At 35.3% G+C, this 15,187-nt stretch overlaps 1 protein-coding gene across 1 annotated transcript in view; it reads left to right on the top strand.

The window, feature by feature from the left end:
* The first annotated feature begins 314 nt into the window (after positions 1–314).
* LOC100216354 (uncharacterized) overlaps positions 315–15,187 on the top strand; it is an 80,720-nt gene continuing 65,847 nt past the window's right edge. Inside the window, exon 1 of the mRNA NM_001142369.1 lies at positions 315–547. Within this exon, the coding sequence (NP_001135841.1) occupies positions 493–547 (55 nt within the window). The 5' untranslated portion in view covers positions 315–492. The remainder of the gene's footprint in view (positions 548–15,187) is intronic.

Genomic DNA, 15,187 nt, shown 5'->3' with positions numbered 1-15,187 from the left:
TTTTTACAGTATATTCAAGAATTTATTACTTGCAGCTACATATTTATATCAGCAGGAAAAATGCATTATTAATTTGATTGGCATGTACACTTTTTTCATAACTGCAAGAAAATTAATTTAAGATTTTACAGCTTGTATACACATGTAATAATATAATAGTATAATGAACTGAAAAGTATTTAATTTTCACAGTAATTTGTACATATATTTATTGTACACATTTTCATAAATAATAACATTTTTTATAATTTGTTATGATTATATTTCAATCGACATGTGCTACTTATATACTGTTCTGAATCTGATTTGAGGTTGTAGCGCAGCTATGCTATCGTCGAATTGACAGTATGTTTAAGACACCCGCAGCTTCAAGTCGACACATTTTTGAACTATAAAGCATGATCTAAAAATCGAAATAATAAGTTAGAAGAGCTTGAACCAAACTTATACGTTAAGAAGATTTCTTCCGTTTTCTAATAAAAATTTATAAAAATGTCTAAATTATTATTTTTTATTGTTTGCAATGCGTTGCTACTGAATAAATTTGGTAAGTCCTAGGCATATAACAATATCTTGTCTTCATTCTTTCTACTTCATATAAAATTATTAGGTGTAACTTTTTTTTGAAATTAATAATACTCCTTATTATTCTTGCTAATAAATCTAACTATGTGCCGGTTTTTACTTATATCTATATTGCTTATAATTAGTATTTATATAAAATGTATTTGTAAATACATTTAAATTTTATATAAATCGTTCTTAAATAATATGACGAAAACGTTTGAGTCTGCCATTCTACGTTTACAAAAAATCATATAAGATTTGCACTAAAAATAAATAACAAATGATCTCTATACATGCTATAATATCTATAAAATTATTGCTTAAGGTAGTACACTCAGTCAAAAGAGTAGTTTAGTTAATTTGAAAATTTTAGATACTATTTTATTAGAATAGTAATGTAAGAACAAGAATATTTGAAAATTATATAAAAGAGAACAAAAACCGTGTTTTGTCAAACAATTTCAAGCATTGATTGCTCGGATATTAACTAAAGAAAACCGCTGTTAATTCTTTGACACGTAGCTTCCTCTAACAAAATTTATAGTTCCAATAGATACAGCATTGTTCAAATATACAGTATATTAATGATTTTTAAAATACTCTCAATCTTAATTATTTTACTCAAGGAGCAGCCGTCACAATATCAAATCATATAATTTTCATGAAAAAATTTAAACCTTATTATTTTAAATAAATACCATCGGGTCCTCATAACCTCATAAAATTATGAATTTTCTCAAAACGTTCTAAGCTTTAGTTAGTGAGTTAGAAGGTTTAACAAAAATAGTAATTTTCAGTTATACAGAGTATACAGGGTGAGAGACAAAGGATTTTAATCTTCATACTGTTTAAATTAATCGGTTTCATAAGCTGCGAAAAGAACCTAAATGAGATGTTCAAAGATCCATATTTCCCCGAAATTTCAACTTAAATAAAGCCTTTTAACTCTCGTAATCGTACGACATAGAAAATCCATATTTTTTAGTTTTCGATTTTTAGCTCGAAAACTAGTTATCAGAACGGTTTAAAATTTGTACTACCAATAGATATTATCGTTTTTTATTGTCATACATTTTTTTCAAAACGTTTAACAATTTAGTTTTGAAGATATTAATTTTTTTTAATCACTTTTCTTATCATAAAAATTGAACGGAACAGTAAATCTGGAAAATCTTGCGGGAAGAAGTAGGCAATTTTATGCTCTTTTAGATACACTATTGTTAAATATATTGTATAAATCATATTATCAAAAAAAGCAAAAATATCTTTTTAAAAATCGAAAAATGGCTATAATATGGCCATGAAATGGTCAGAATAAAAAAAAACTTTTTCCTGAATTCAGAATCAAAAAACATTTTAAATTCTAAAAACATTTTATTTCAGAATCATAACGGTACACGTACACACACACACCCATCCGCACGGACATTTTCTAAAAACGCATGATTCAAACTCTAAATACCTCCAAATGCGTTCCTACAAAGTTTTAGCGAAACTGAAAATTTTACTATTACAAAGCTTCCTCTAGGAGGAAGCAAAAGCATCAATAATCACTCTTATTTTTTTTTTAATTTTTTGTCAAACCTTAACGAAACAAGACTCATTTTATTTGTTGAGAAATGTCAGAGTAACGGTAGGAAAATTTATGATACGATTTACCAGAACTGCGCTAGATCAGTGTGTTTACTAAAATTTGAGTGATTTTCTTAAACAAACTAATCTAGAGCTGTTCTGGTAAATCGTATCATAAATTTTCCTACCGTTACTTCCCCTGAAATTTCTCAACAAATAAAATAAGTTTTGTTCCGTTAAGATTGGACAGAAAATAAAAAAAAAAATAAGAGTGATTATTGATGCTTTTTTCTTTATTTAATATCCGAGCAATTAATGCTTGAAATTGTTTGACAAAACATGGTTTTCGTTCTCTGCTTTTATATAATTTTCAAATATTCTTGTTCTTACATTATTATTCTACTAAAACAGTATTCAAAAATTGCTTATTAAAAACTAATTATTTGACCAAGTGAACTACCTTAAAGCATTTATAGATGGGAAATAATAAGTACTTCTTCAAGTGTTACTGATTGGATAATAATATTATAATAACTCTAATTTGGTACTCAAAACTTTGAATTTTTTTTTATAGATCTGTTCAAACAAAATTTTTTTAAATCTTTATAAATAAAAATGTCGGAGTTTACAACTATAGTTTTAGTGTTATTATTTAAATAGTAACACCTGTGAAGGCACTTATTGTATTATTTTTTTGCCTACATGCATTTTCCGGAAATTAACAAGAGATAATCCAAATTTTATGCACAGATCTATGCACATTTTTTCCGTAAAGGGTTTTAAAGCTGACGAAGGTTGAAAAACGTGCTCTCTAATAAATAGCATTACTAAAGTTTCAAAGATAATTTTATAAAGAAGGTTCAAACCATGAAAAAAAAAACCGTTGCCAATTCATTGGCACGTAGCTTCCTTCAACGTTATGTATTACTTTAATTTAAAAATTGTTTTTACTTCATTAATAATTCTATAAAGTTTTTGTCCTGTTTCGAGTGTACGAGTTGTACAGTTGTACGAGTGTTGTGTGCGACAATTACATACATACTAACTTTGCCAAAAATGTTGGCTCAGCGCACCACAGCGGTAATACGATAAACTCACTTTTGTCAAACTCGCTGTTATTTGACGAATGTTGACAACATGATCTTAAATTTTTGACAGTACTCTTCAGATGGTCTAGTAATCTAATAACATAGTGTAAACAGCTTTAAAGGAATCGTAATGTGTGTTAAAAAATACAAATAAATAATGTACTTTTTAATGTCACATTTTGCTTCCTCCTAGAGAAAGCTTTGTAATAGTCAAATTTAAAGTTTTGTTAAAACTTCTAGAAAATACTTCTTGGTGTGTTAGGAGTTCAAATCAAGTGTTTTTAGAAAATGTCCGTATAGATGTGTGTGTTTTTTTTATGTGGCGTATGCAGAGCAAGCTCTGCACAAGTAGCCCTTTCACACCGGATCCCCACAGGTACTATCGTTGAACAATACTTCCATAGAGCCTGTTTTGGCTTCTCCTTTGAAGTTTGACATTTCCGTACATCCCCCATTCACCAAGGTGATTAGGGGTTCAGGATCAAACTCGTCTTCCTCATTCTGCATCGTCCTGCCATCTTCTTCCTTCTGCATCGTCCAGCCGTCTGCTTCCTGCCGCATCGTCCAGTCGTTTACTTCGAGCAGTATCGACCGGCCATCCTCTGAACAGACGTTCCTCTGCATCGGGTAAGGAAGTCTGGGCTCAATTCAGTTACCTACGTTCCTCAGCATCGGTCTGAGGAGCACTTGGAGGTACTCAACCCTAGCTCCTACGTTCCTCTGCATCGGGCAGGGGAGTAAGAGCTCAACTCTGTGACCTACGTTCCTCTGCATCAGTCTGAGGAGCTTTATGTATCTATTACTCAGTAGCCTTCGTCGAGCAACAGTTTTACTCAGCTGTTTTGCCATGTTCTTCCCTTCTATTCTCTTCGTGATTTCTAACTTGCTTGATAATAGTCCTTATGTAGTTGTTTACTGCGGACCAGTCATCTTTCGACGCTAGCATAGCTGTCATCATTAACTCAGGGGTCACCCTAGTCTGAAGGTACTGCTCGAGTCCCTCTCGTTCCATTTCGTATCGCGAACAGTCGCAGAAGACATGTTCCGCATCTTCGTTTACTTCCAAACATACTGGGTAATTTGGATTATCCTCTATCTTGAAGCGGTGTAGGTAGGCTCGACAGCACCCATGTCCGCTCAAAAACTGCGTAAGTTAGTAGTAATTCACTTCCCCGTGTCATCTATTGGTCCAGCCAACAATACGTGGTATGAGGCGGTGCGTCCATCGCCCATTTCCACTAAAGTCCCATCGTCTTTGCCACTCAGCTAGCGTTTGTTCCTTAGCAGATTTCCAAACTTCCTTTTGAGTATTGTCACAATGCCGGTTTTCTTCGTATATATTCTTTCGTTCTGTTGCTAGGTGGTCAATAGGCGGCATACTTGAAATAACGTACACTGCATCTTCTGATACTGTTCGGTAGGCAGAAGCGACCCGCAATGCACTTTTCCTATAAACTGTTGACAGCTTTCGTGCATAGGACTTTACCAACATAGCGTCCGCCCATATTGGGGCACCGTATAACATAATTGATGTAGTTACACTGGCTAGGAGTAACCTTCGACCCTGCGTTGGCCCACCTACATTTAAAATTAGTCGCGTTAGTGCAGCACCGACTATTGCTGCCTTATTGCTTGCCCTCTCAAGATGCTGCTTGAACGTTTGTCTGGCATCTATGGTGATTCCCAGGTACTTAATGGTCGACTGAGAGTCTATTTCATATCCGTCCACTAACAGCGTTATTGTCTCTATTTTCTCTCTACTGGATATAAGAATAGCCTCCGTTTTATGGCTAGTAAGCTCAAGTCCAGTCTGCTTTAGCTAATCGTGGATTATACTTACTGCCTCGTTAGCGATTTTCGTCACCTCTTCCTTTTGCTTTGCTACTACCACTACTGCAATGTCATCTGCAAACCCTACAACTGTTGCACCTTCGGATAGCTCTAGCCTAAGTACGCTATCGTACATGATGTTCCACAATAGTGGGCCGAGCACTGACCCTTGTGGGACCCCTCCGGTTACTTGATAGGTTTTCGTCCCGCTCTCTGTGTCATACAAAAAGTTTCTGTCTTTTAAGTAGTCAGACATAATCCTTCTTATATATGCGGGTACCTTTTTTTCCGTAGTGCCTCCTGTATCTTGCCCCAGCTGGCTGAGTTAAACCCATTTTTAACATCTGGTGTAATAATAGCACAGTACTTCTTGGATCCTCCTTTTCATCTTTTTCCTTCTGTTGCAGTTCTAGCGGTGTCAGCACCTAAGCTTATGGCATCAAGAGTGGAGCGTTTTTTCCTGAGATTTTGGGAAAATATAAGTATTTTATGTATTTTGGCTAAGTTCATTGCGCAGGTTTCAAACCTCTATGATTCTTAAGATCGAGGTTTCATTTTTTTTTTTGAAAATTTCTTGATTCCCTATATCTCTAGAAAAATGTAGTCAAATGCTTCAAAATTTTATTTAGTGATTTACTATAAAAAAATCTATCTGCTACTTAAATTTTAAACAATTCTGTCAAGCGGTTCTCAAGTAAATAGCTAGAATGTGAGAACCGATTTTTGTCAAAACTTTTGCTACCTCTTACAGGGGTGTCGTTGCACATCGTTAAAGTCCCTCCCTATAAATTGATGTCATACGTAATAAATTATGTATCAAAAACCGCCTCATATATTAGCAGGCAGATTATACTGTATATCAAACAATATTTTATTTATTAGACCTATAAATTTAGTTGGAGGAAGCTACGTGCAAATGAATTGGCAGCGGTTTTTTACTTTTGAATGATAAAACTCTGTTATAAATTTTCGAAAATTAATCATTTTGCCATACAATAGGTTTAGTAACCTCTAACCTCTAAAGAAGTTCCTCGAAAAGTTTCAAGTCAAAATATAAAATAAAACCAAGTTATATGGATTTTTGCTGTTTATGATCGCATGCGCTGGGGCCGGTTTTTTGTTGTGGCAGGTAGTACGGTGCGTGTCTATATTAGCAGTTGTGACGCTCTACAACGTGACTTTATTTATGTAAACGTTTATATTTCGTTGACATAGATGGTAAATTAAGTAAACTTTCCCGTAGTATATTTTTTGTTTCTCTCTTATTTCTCTAAACATTCCTAAAATCTGATTTTCTGCGTAAACTAACGATATTTTCCTTAAAGTCGTCATATTTATATGCAAATTTAATATTAAATATCTCGTTAACCACGTGATGAAACTTTTTGACTGATTATCTTGAATTGCATCGCAACGAACACTATAGTAAATTTTTCAACTCGATCCTATAACTTTGAAATCACTATAAAACCTCTTTAAATTTGTTCTAAAAATAAAATGCATGACAATAAGGTTTAGGCAGTACACACGGGGATTTTGATTACGGAAATATCAATATCTCTTGTGTATGGTATCCAGGTGCATGTGATCCTCAATGATGGGGTCTAGGTAATACACTCCATAGCTTTTGGTATCTATTGTAACGGACGAAGAGGAGACGAGTCGGAAAGCGAAAAAGAGTAGACGCGGGCTTGAACCGTCGACCCCAAAATTAACAAGCGGGAGCTCTAACCACTGAGCTAACGTCTACGATGCGAGCGCATGCTATGCATCGTAGTACAACTCTGCGGACTCTCATTGCTGACTCGTCTCGCAGCTTGCGTTGCAGACGTGTGCGTCTGTGACACCAACCCCCTTTGAGACGAGTCGCCCTCGGCTCGTGAACTTCCTTACCGATCGTCGGTGCTGCTTCTTACGCCTCTAATGTGTAGCATAGACACTGGGCTGCAGTCACTACGCTAGCCGCACAGATCAGATGCCTATTAAAGCTTGATCATCATATGGATCAGAGGCGGGCTGAGTCTGACTGAGGGCTTGATCGGAGGAGTTATAAGGATAAGGTAGGCGTCTGTAAGTTCGAACATTTAGTAGATTTGTTTAACCGGGTTTTAAACCGACGATCTATCGCAAAAAGTGATGCCAAGTGTAACGGACGGAGAGGAGCCGAGTCGGAAAGCAAAAAAGAGTAGACGCAGGCTTGAACCGCGGATCCCGAGATCAACAAGCGGGAGCTCTAACCACTGAGCTTACGTCTACGATGCATTTGGACGCTACGCATCGTAGTACGGCTCGGCGGACTCTTATCGCTGACTCGTCTTCGCAGCTCGCGTTGCAGACGTGTGCGTCTGTGACACTATAATCAATTATTAGACTTAGATAATGACAGCTACGGAGCGTACTGCCTTGACCGCGTTATTAGTGACCGCATACACCTGGATACCACACAGAAATCTATAGCGCGTACTATATTTTGACCTCGTCATCGAAGGCCCTGGGGATAGGTTCCGTCGTCAGTGATCTCGAACACTCAAAATGTTTGTGCCGTGACAGTGCAGCAGCTGTTCAAAAGCATGACCACAAATTGAAGCAGTCAATGTAAACGCATTTACTGATTACTCTGCACAGTATTGTAGTCAACTGTGGAAAATCGATACCAAACTATTACACAAATAGTGTGTGGGGCCAACTTTGCGGTCCTTTCACTTTTGGGTTGGAGACCCGACTCTACGGTCTTTTTTTCTTTATATTATAAAAAAAGTTTGGCCGTCACCGCCGCACACTGTGCTTATAGAGATAATTTTGTTTAGAACCACCTACAGATCATACTGTTTAACGAAATCAAAGCAAATTTTGTGAGCGTGCATTTGATAACATTTTTAATAGACCCTTAAAGCCCGATTTCAAAAAAATCCATTTTACTAATCAATAATGTGTGATGCGCATGCACCGCGACTATAGGAAACCTCTTTGGCTGCCCTGTTGAAACGGATCACGGATTAAAATCAATGGAATTTGATTAAAATTTAATCAACTTTAAACTTTTTCGATACAACCAATCGACTACTCCATACATAGTTTTCATTTTTTTTCCTCCAATGAACTACTGGACATCGTCTACAAAAATACCGGGTCACTCGATTATCATCTTCGAGCAAAATTTACACGTACATGGCTATAAATTACAAATTTAATTAACACTTGTTTCAAAATGTCTCGTGTAATTAATAATGACGATTAGAATTATCACGCATTCTGAAGCTGTAATAGCGTAGTCGGTATGGGGTATTTCGACTTTTCGTGTTTCAAAATCAAATAGCTCCGTATCCAGTCAGTCGATCAATCTGAAATTTTTAGAGCATAATGTCTAAACTATCAAAAATCACAGAAAAATAAGCAGAAAGGTTGATGTTGACTGTATAGCCCAGGAAAATTCGTTAAAGTTGACAGTTTTCGAAAAAAACTTACAAAAGTCACGGTAGAACAATTGATTTTTTTTTATTTTATGCCTGAACACTATTTTTATGTATATTTTTACGTTAAATTTAACTCTATCCCTTAAAATTTTGTAAGATATTTTTTTTTCATTTAGAAAATGGAAAAAAACTTGTAAAATCGACAAAATTTGGTCTTTTATGACTCCGTAGGACTTGATCTCATTCTATACAGCTATAAAACTATAAAAATACTTGTTTGATTATATAAACTATATAGTAAATACATCATATGACCCACATTTACGCACAAACGCGCATGTTTTAGCGCGAAAAAGGAAACAAGTCTTTATTTGCAGGGTATTTGAATTGCATAGATCCCGATTCTCATGTTTGTGTGTGTGCGTGTATATGTATATATATATATATATATATATATATATATATATATATATATATATATATATATATATATATATATATATAGGTCGTTCTCTGTGAAATCGGAAATAAAAATTTTAATTTTTGCCCAAACCGTATATACAGGGTGAGTCATTTTAATCTTTAATCTCAATTATCTCGTTGGCAAAGCATGCCAGCGAAAAAAGTTTCGAGTATAAGTTTTAGGATTTTTCCCTGGCTATCTGATGATGACCTTGACAATGTCATTGAGCGTGACCTTCAAGGTCATTTGAAGGTCAAGTCGATTTTTTCAAATAGAAACCCCTACTTTTGGCACCAGAAATGGAAAGAGCGGGAAATTTTACGTTTGAATATGACCTTGCCTTGACCTTGAATTCAATGGTCAAGGCCATTGGTCATGCCGATAACAGTACAACTGGTTAGCTGAACTCGAATGCATTCAAGGAGAAAATGTTACCCACAAAAGTTTTCAGTTTTCTCCCCGGCTGACGAATGGTCATCTTGACCCTGTCGTTAAACAGGATCTTCAAGGGCATTTCAAGGTCAAGTTGATTTTTTGAAATGGAAACCCCTACTTTTAGCCCCATAAATGAAAAGAGAGTGACATGCGTTCAAAAATGAAAAAATTTTCAATATTTCCAGAAATTTTCAATATTTTCTAAAATTTTCGTAATTTTTTCAGTTTTCAAAAATTTTAAAGTCATTCCATTATTTTGTATTAGTGTCAATTTTCAAAATTCTTGATGTAGTTAAGTCATTCCATTATTTTGTATTAGTGTCAATTTTTGAGAGTGAACTACTCTTAACAGTTATGTAGATAGCAAATTAGTGCCGAAAAGGTTAATCGTGTTTTTTACTTCTTGTAAATCGATAATTATTATTGAAAAAAATCTGTTTCCCTGTTTACTGGTCTGTAACAAATTATTTTGATTTTGATCATGGCTGATTATGGTCCCAACGAAATCGTTGATATGATCATGATTTTGGGAGAAAGTCGAAATAATTATGCAGCAGCTGCCAGGCTTTATGCTGAACGCTATCCCAATAGGAGACATCCAAGTAATGTTACTATTCAAACCTTAACTCAGAGAGCTCGAAATGAAGCTTTTGTTCGTCAACGCCGTCATCATGAATACGACGATAACGATCCTCGTGTTATTACCATTCTAGCGATTATTCATCTTGATCCTCACATTAGTACTCGACAAATAGAAAGAGAAATAGGTATACCTCAATCGACAGCATCCCGAATATTGAGAGCGAGAAGATATCATCCTTATCACATAACATTAACACAACAGTTAACTCCAAATGATATGATTTTGCGAGTACGTTTTTGTCGATGGGCAATACGAATGATTCAACAAGATCAAGACTTTTTCAGGCACGTTCTTTTTTCAGATGAATCAACATTCAGAAACATTGGAGAATTGAATAGACATAATTGCCATTATTGGTCAGATGAAAATCCTCATTGGTTCAGGCCCATAGACAATCAACACCGCTGGAGTGTTATGGTCTGGTGTGGAATCATCAATGGCTATTTGATTGGTCCTTATTTCTTTGAAGAGAACGTGAATGGGGTAAACTTTTTGAGATTACTTCGAGACATTTTACCTGAATTACTAGAAAATATAGACCTAGCCACAAGGCTAAGAATGTGGATCCAATTAGATGGAGCACCACCACATTATGCACGCATTGTTCGTGATTATTTAAACACCCGCTACAATGGCAGGTGGATTGGGCGAGGTGGCCCAGTTACCTGGCCCCCTCGTTCACCTGATTTAACCCCTCCCGATTTTTACTTATGGGGATATCTTAAGAATGTTGTTTATGCTCAACGGCCAACAACGCGAGATAATATGATCGAACGCATTCGTACAGCTTGTGCAGCAATCCCTCGAGATGTTCTACTTAGAACCATAAGACAATTCAGAGCTCGACTTGATCTTTGCATCCAACAAAACGGCGGTAATTTCGAACAATTAATCAATGGTTAACTCCAGTTAACATTCCATAAAAATACCAAAAAAATAACAAAAAGGGAAAAAACAAAAAAAAAACAAATAAAAAAAATAAAACAAAAAATGGGATGCTAAATCCTTTTGACAACCTCCTCGATGGTGCATCCTGGGTTTGGCTGATGTCAAAGGTAATTTCCGCACAAAAGATGATTTGTTTCCAAAATCACATGTTCGAACGTAAAATTTCCCGCTCTTTCCATTTCTGGTGCCAAAAGTAGGGGTTTCTATTAGAAAAAATCGACTTGACCTTCAAATGACCTTGAAGGTCATGCACAATGACATTGTCAAGGTCAGCATCAGATAGCCAGGGAAAAATCCTAAAACTTATACTCGAAACTTTTTTTGCTGGCATGCTTTGCCAACGAGATAATTGAGATTAAAGATTAAAATGACTCACCCTGTATACGGTACTTATATTAATGATTTTTAAAATACTTTGAGTCTTAATTATTTTACTAAAGGAGCATCCGTCACAATAACAAATCATAAAATTTTCATGAAAAAATTTAAACCTCAATAATTTAAATACCATAGGGTCCTCATAACCTCATTAACAAAAATAGTAATTTTTAGTTACACAGGGTGTACAGGGTGAGAGACGAAGAATTTAAATCTCAATACCTTTTAAACTAATCGGTTTTATAATTTGCAAAAAGAACTTAGCTTAGGTAAGCAAAAGATCCATATTTCCCCAAAATTTCAACTTAAGGGGTCAAGCTTGGGTTAAATCCTGCAAAAAAACAAAAAGATATTCTTCTTGCCGAAAAATTTTATTTTATATAATTTGAACAAAATTTCTCAAATTTCTCAAATTTTTCAAATTTCTCAAATTTTTCAAATTTCTCAAATTTTTCAAATTTCTCAAATTTTTCAAATTTCTCAAATTTTTCAAATTTCTCAAATTTTTCAAATTTCTCAAATTTTTCAAATTTCTCAAATTTTCCAAATTTCTCAAATTTTTCAAATTTCTCAAATTGTGCACGACTTGAAATTCACGATCTCCTACCAAACTTTCACGCATATAAAAAGTCCCTTTCATGCTTTTGTTGGAAAAAACACGGTGTGCACCACGGAAATAAAAGCTATGTCAGACTCGGTTACAGTGTTTTCAGCACTCGTCCACGTCTCGGGCACCTTCGGCGCCCTTGACTCCGACTCGTGCTAAACACCGCACCCACGCTTGACATAGCTTATTTTCTCCTCTTGTTGCACAAACTACAATTTTGGTCTGTCTATACGGCGAGCAGAGCGTACTCGAAACGGTACGCGTTTTCCTTGCGTACGCGAAACAATACTCAAAAATTCCCCACTGTTGTTCCCCACCTAGACCGTTTTGGAAAATGTCCGTACAGATGTATGTGTGTGTTCGTTCGTATACGTCTTTATCTCAGCTTCTACTCAGTGGATTTCAACCCACCAAGTCTTATTTTCTTTGTTTTTACTAGTACATAGTTTATTTTTTAAAGCGTTTTTTAAGTTTTGAGATTTCCGTTTTTTCTAATAAAGTTATTAAAAAAGTTGATATTAGTAAATTATTTGATAAGAAATTTTATATTATCGTTCATCGTTCTTTTATTATGCACCTTAAACCGCAATTTTTTAAAATTGTTTTAACTCGAAAACCAAATATTAAATCTTTCTAAAAAAACATGATTATTTAAAGTTATTGGGACTATACTCCACTTTAATTTTGAGTCATTTCATTGGGCAGATCCTAAGAAAAACATTAAAAACTGAAAAAAGTCGTTTTTCTACGTGACGTGATAACTGGAGTAAAAAGAGAATAATCAATTTAAAATTTTGGATTTAGTTAGAATTATATAGCACTTTAATCCCTTTCTTTCGGTTGTTTATGATACCAGTTAGTTTCAAAGATATTAGGCTTCAAAATTTTTTTTCTTATCCTGTATACTATGAGTCGTTTTTCTTAAGCGACGCGATAACTGGAGTAGAAAGGTAATAATCAATTTAAGATTTTGGATTTAGTTAGCATTATATAGCACCTCAATCCCTTTCTTTCGGTTGTTTATGATACCAGTTAGTTTCGAAGATATCAAGCTTCAAATTTTTTTTCTTATCCTGTATACTTTGCATGATTGAAAACTGCATTGCTTATATCTCAGCTTCTATTTAGTGGATTTTAATGTATACTTACGCTCGTTTTTCTGTTTTCGTTTTACTAATTTGTTAAAAACAAGGTTTTCAGTTACGCATGTGCGTTTTTTTATGACGATTTTTCGATCACTAGTGGATTATTAAATGCGTTCCGCAAACTATTCTAACCATTATAACTTAAAAACTAAATGTTGAACTTTTCTTTAACACATCATAAATATTGAATGTTATTATAACTATAGACTACTTCATCAAGTCATTTCATCAAGCATATTCAGAGAAAAACGGAAAGGAGGAATTTTAACTCCAATATGCAGAGTTCCTTATTCTGTTTGTTTCTCTTTGGCAATTGGCGCGTGTTATCGTGACGAATGTCAATTCTCGCGTAAGGCACCCACGTATACCTTTAGTCAGATGACAGTACGTAAGCCTATTTATTATAGTGCAATGCACTAGAAAAATACTTAAAGCTTAAAAAATACCATACCGCCTGGTGGTGAGGAAACGATATCATCAAAATGTAATTAATACTAAGATTACGTAAAGTGCCGTATTGGATTGAATTGTGAGAGGAAGTGTGTAAAGTGGTGTGTGAGATAAGGAAGCTGTAGAAAGGGAATTAAAGATTATGATACCTGATCCCCGATCAGACGGATACTCTACCGTGGGGTCATTACATGATTGATGGATATCAGCTTACTGAGGGTTCTGACGAACCATCTGCGAAGAGAGTCAGATTACATTAGGTATGTTATAATCATTTATAATTATAATTGTTACTATATTAATCATACGTTTTGTTTCAGATCACAGCTCTACTGCGCAGACTCCCTGCCGACCAATCTGATGTATGAGCCGCCGTTGCCGCTGGTAGGTGTGGTGGGGAGCACTATACTTAAAAAAGTGTTGTGTTCTAGAAAATCATTCTTATACAAAGAGCTACAGTACGAGCTACTCTGTAGTAAAGATCGCTGGAAAACAAAAATGGACACTATCAATACGATTGCCAGCGGAGGATTCCTTCCTACGAAGAAGATGTCTGAGCTGGAAACTGGATATAAGCGCATGGTAACAGCTCTACGACGAGTAAAAACCAGATATGGATTAAAAGTCGTAGCAACCCTGGACGATAAATGTCAAGTATTTCTACCTGCACGAGTATCAGCAGCTTTAGAGAAGAACATGCATACTATGACAAGAGTATTGAGCGTATGCTGAAAAAGCAACACTTCATCAGCTATCTTCCTCTTATAGTCATTGATTGTTCAAAGCAGAACGAAGCTTTCAAAAATGCCTCAGTTGATGTTCGGCTGGAATTTGAATCCAACGATAATTTTTTCGCAGGAACCTCTGCTTATTGTTTAATTATACATGATCGCATAGTTCAGTATAATTAAGCAAATGGTGTTGTGAAAAAACTTGTTTGATTTATTTAATAACACACATTGTATCATAACAAAAATCAATTTCATGGAGAGATTTGAAACTTGCATCTTAATGCTCTCCTGAGTAGAGCACTTTCCCCACTCTTGCACTACTATGCGCGCGCATTCAAGCCTCCTTTTTTGCGCTGCTTGTGGTAGGGATGGTAGTAGTGGTTGGGATATGATATAAAGAAAAGCTTGCTGCTAGTCGGAGTCATTTCGAGATGGAGTACTTAGTAGACATGCAAGGCAATGGAAAGCAGCCCGGCAATGACTTCATCCTCAAGGAGTTATCTGTAGTTTCTCTAAGAGATGATATCGAATCTATTGTACTACTTTTCAAACAGCTTTTTTCATGGCGTCGACTCACAGAAAATTATAAGCAACAGAATACCTGGTTGGAATATCATTATCATGGTATACCATGGTTATCTAGAGAAATCATATATGCAGAAATCGGCAAAATTCTTCAGAAAGCCTTGCATGACTCTACTGCAGTAATAGTAATGGGTTCCTTGAAGAAGAAGTGGTTGAAACGTTTCAATTTCAACGTAATCGACATCTCGGAAATGGGATACCCACCCCTAGACAAGATCAAAGTCTTAACGGTTTGTCCTCATCATAATGGCGCCTGTAAAGCCAGCTGTGCTCTTCACAATGTATGACTTATGAAGAAATACATGCAAGAGCAATGTAAGCAATTAGAGAGA

Source organism: Nasonia vitripennis, assembly GCF_009193385.2.
Source record: "Nasonia vitripennis strain AsymCx chromosome 4 unlocalized genomic scaffold, Nvit_psr_1.1 chr4_random0009, whole genome shotgun sequence".
Classification (NCBI taxonomy): Eukaryota; Metazoa; Arthropoda; class Insecta; order Hymenoptera; family Pteromalidae; genus Nasonia; species Nasonia vitripennis.
Note: the sequence above shows the minus strand (reverse complement) of the source record. Positions and strands in the feature narration are given on the sequence as shown.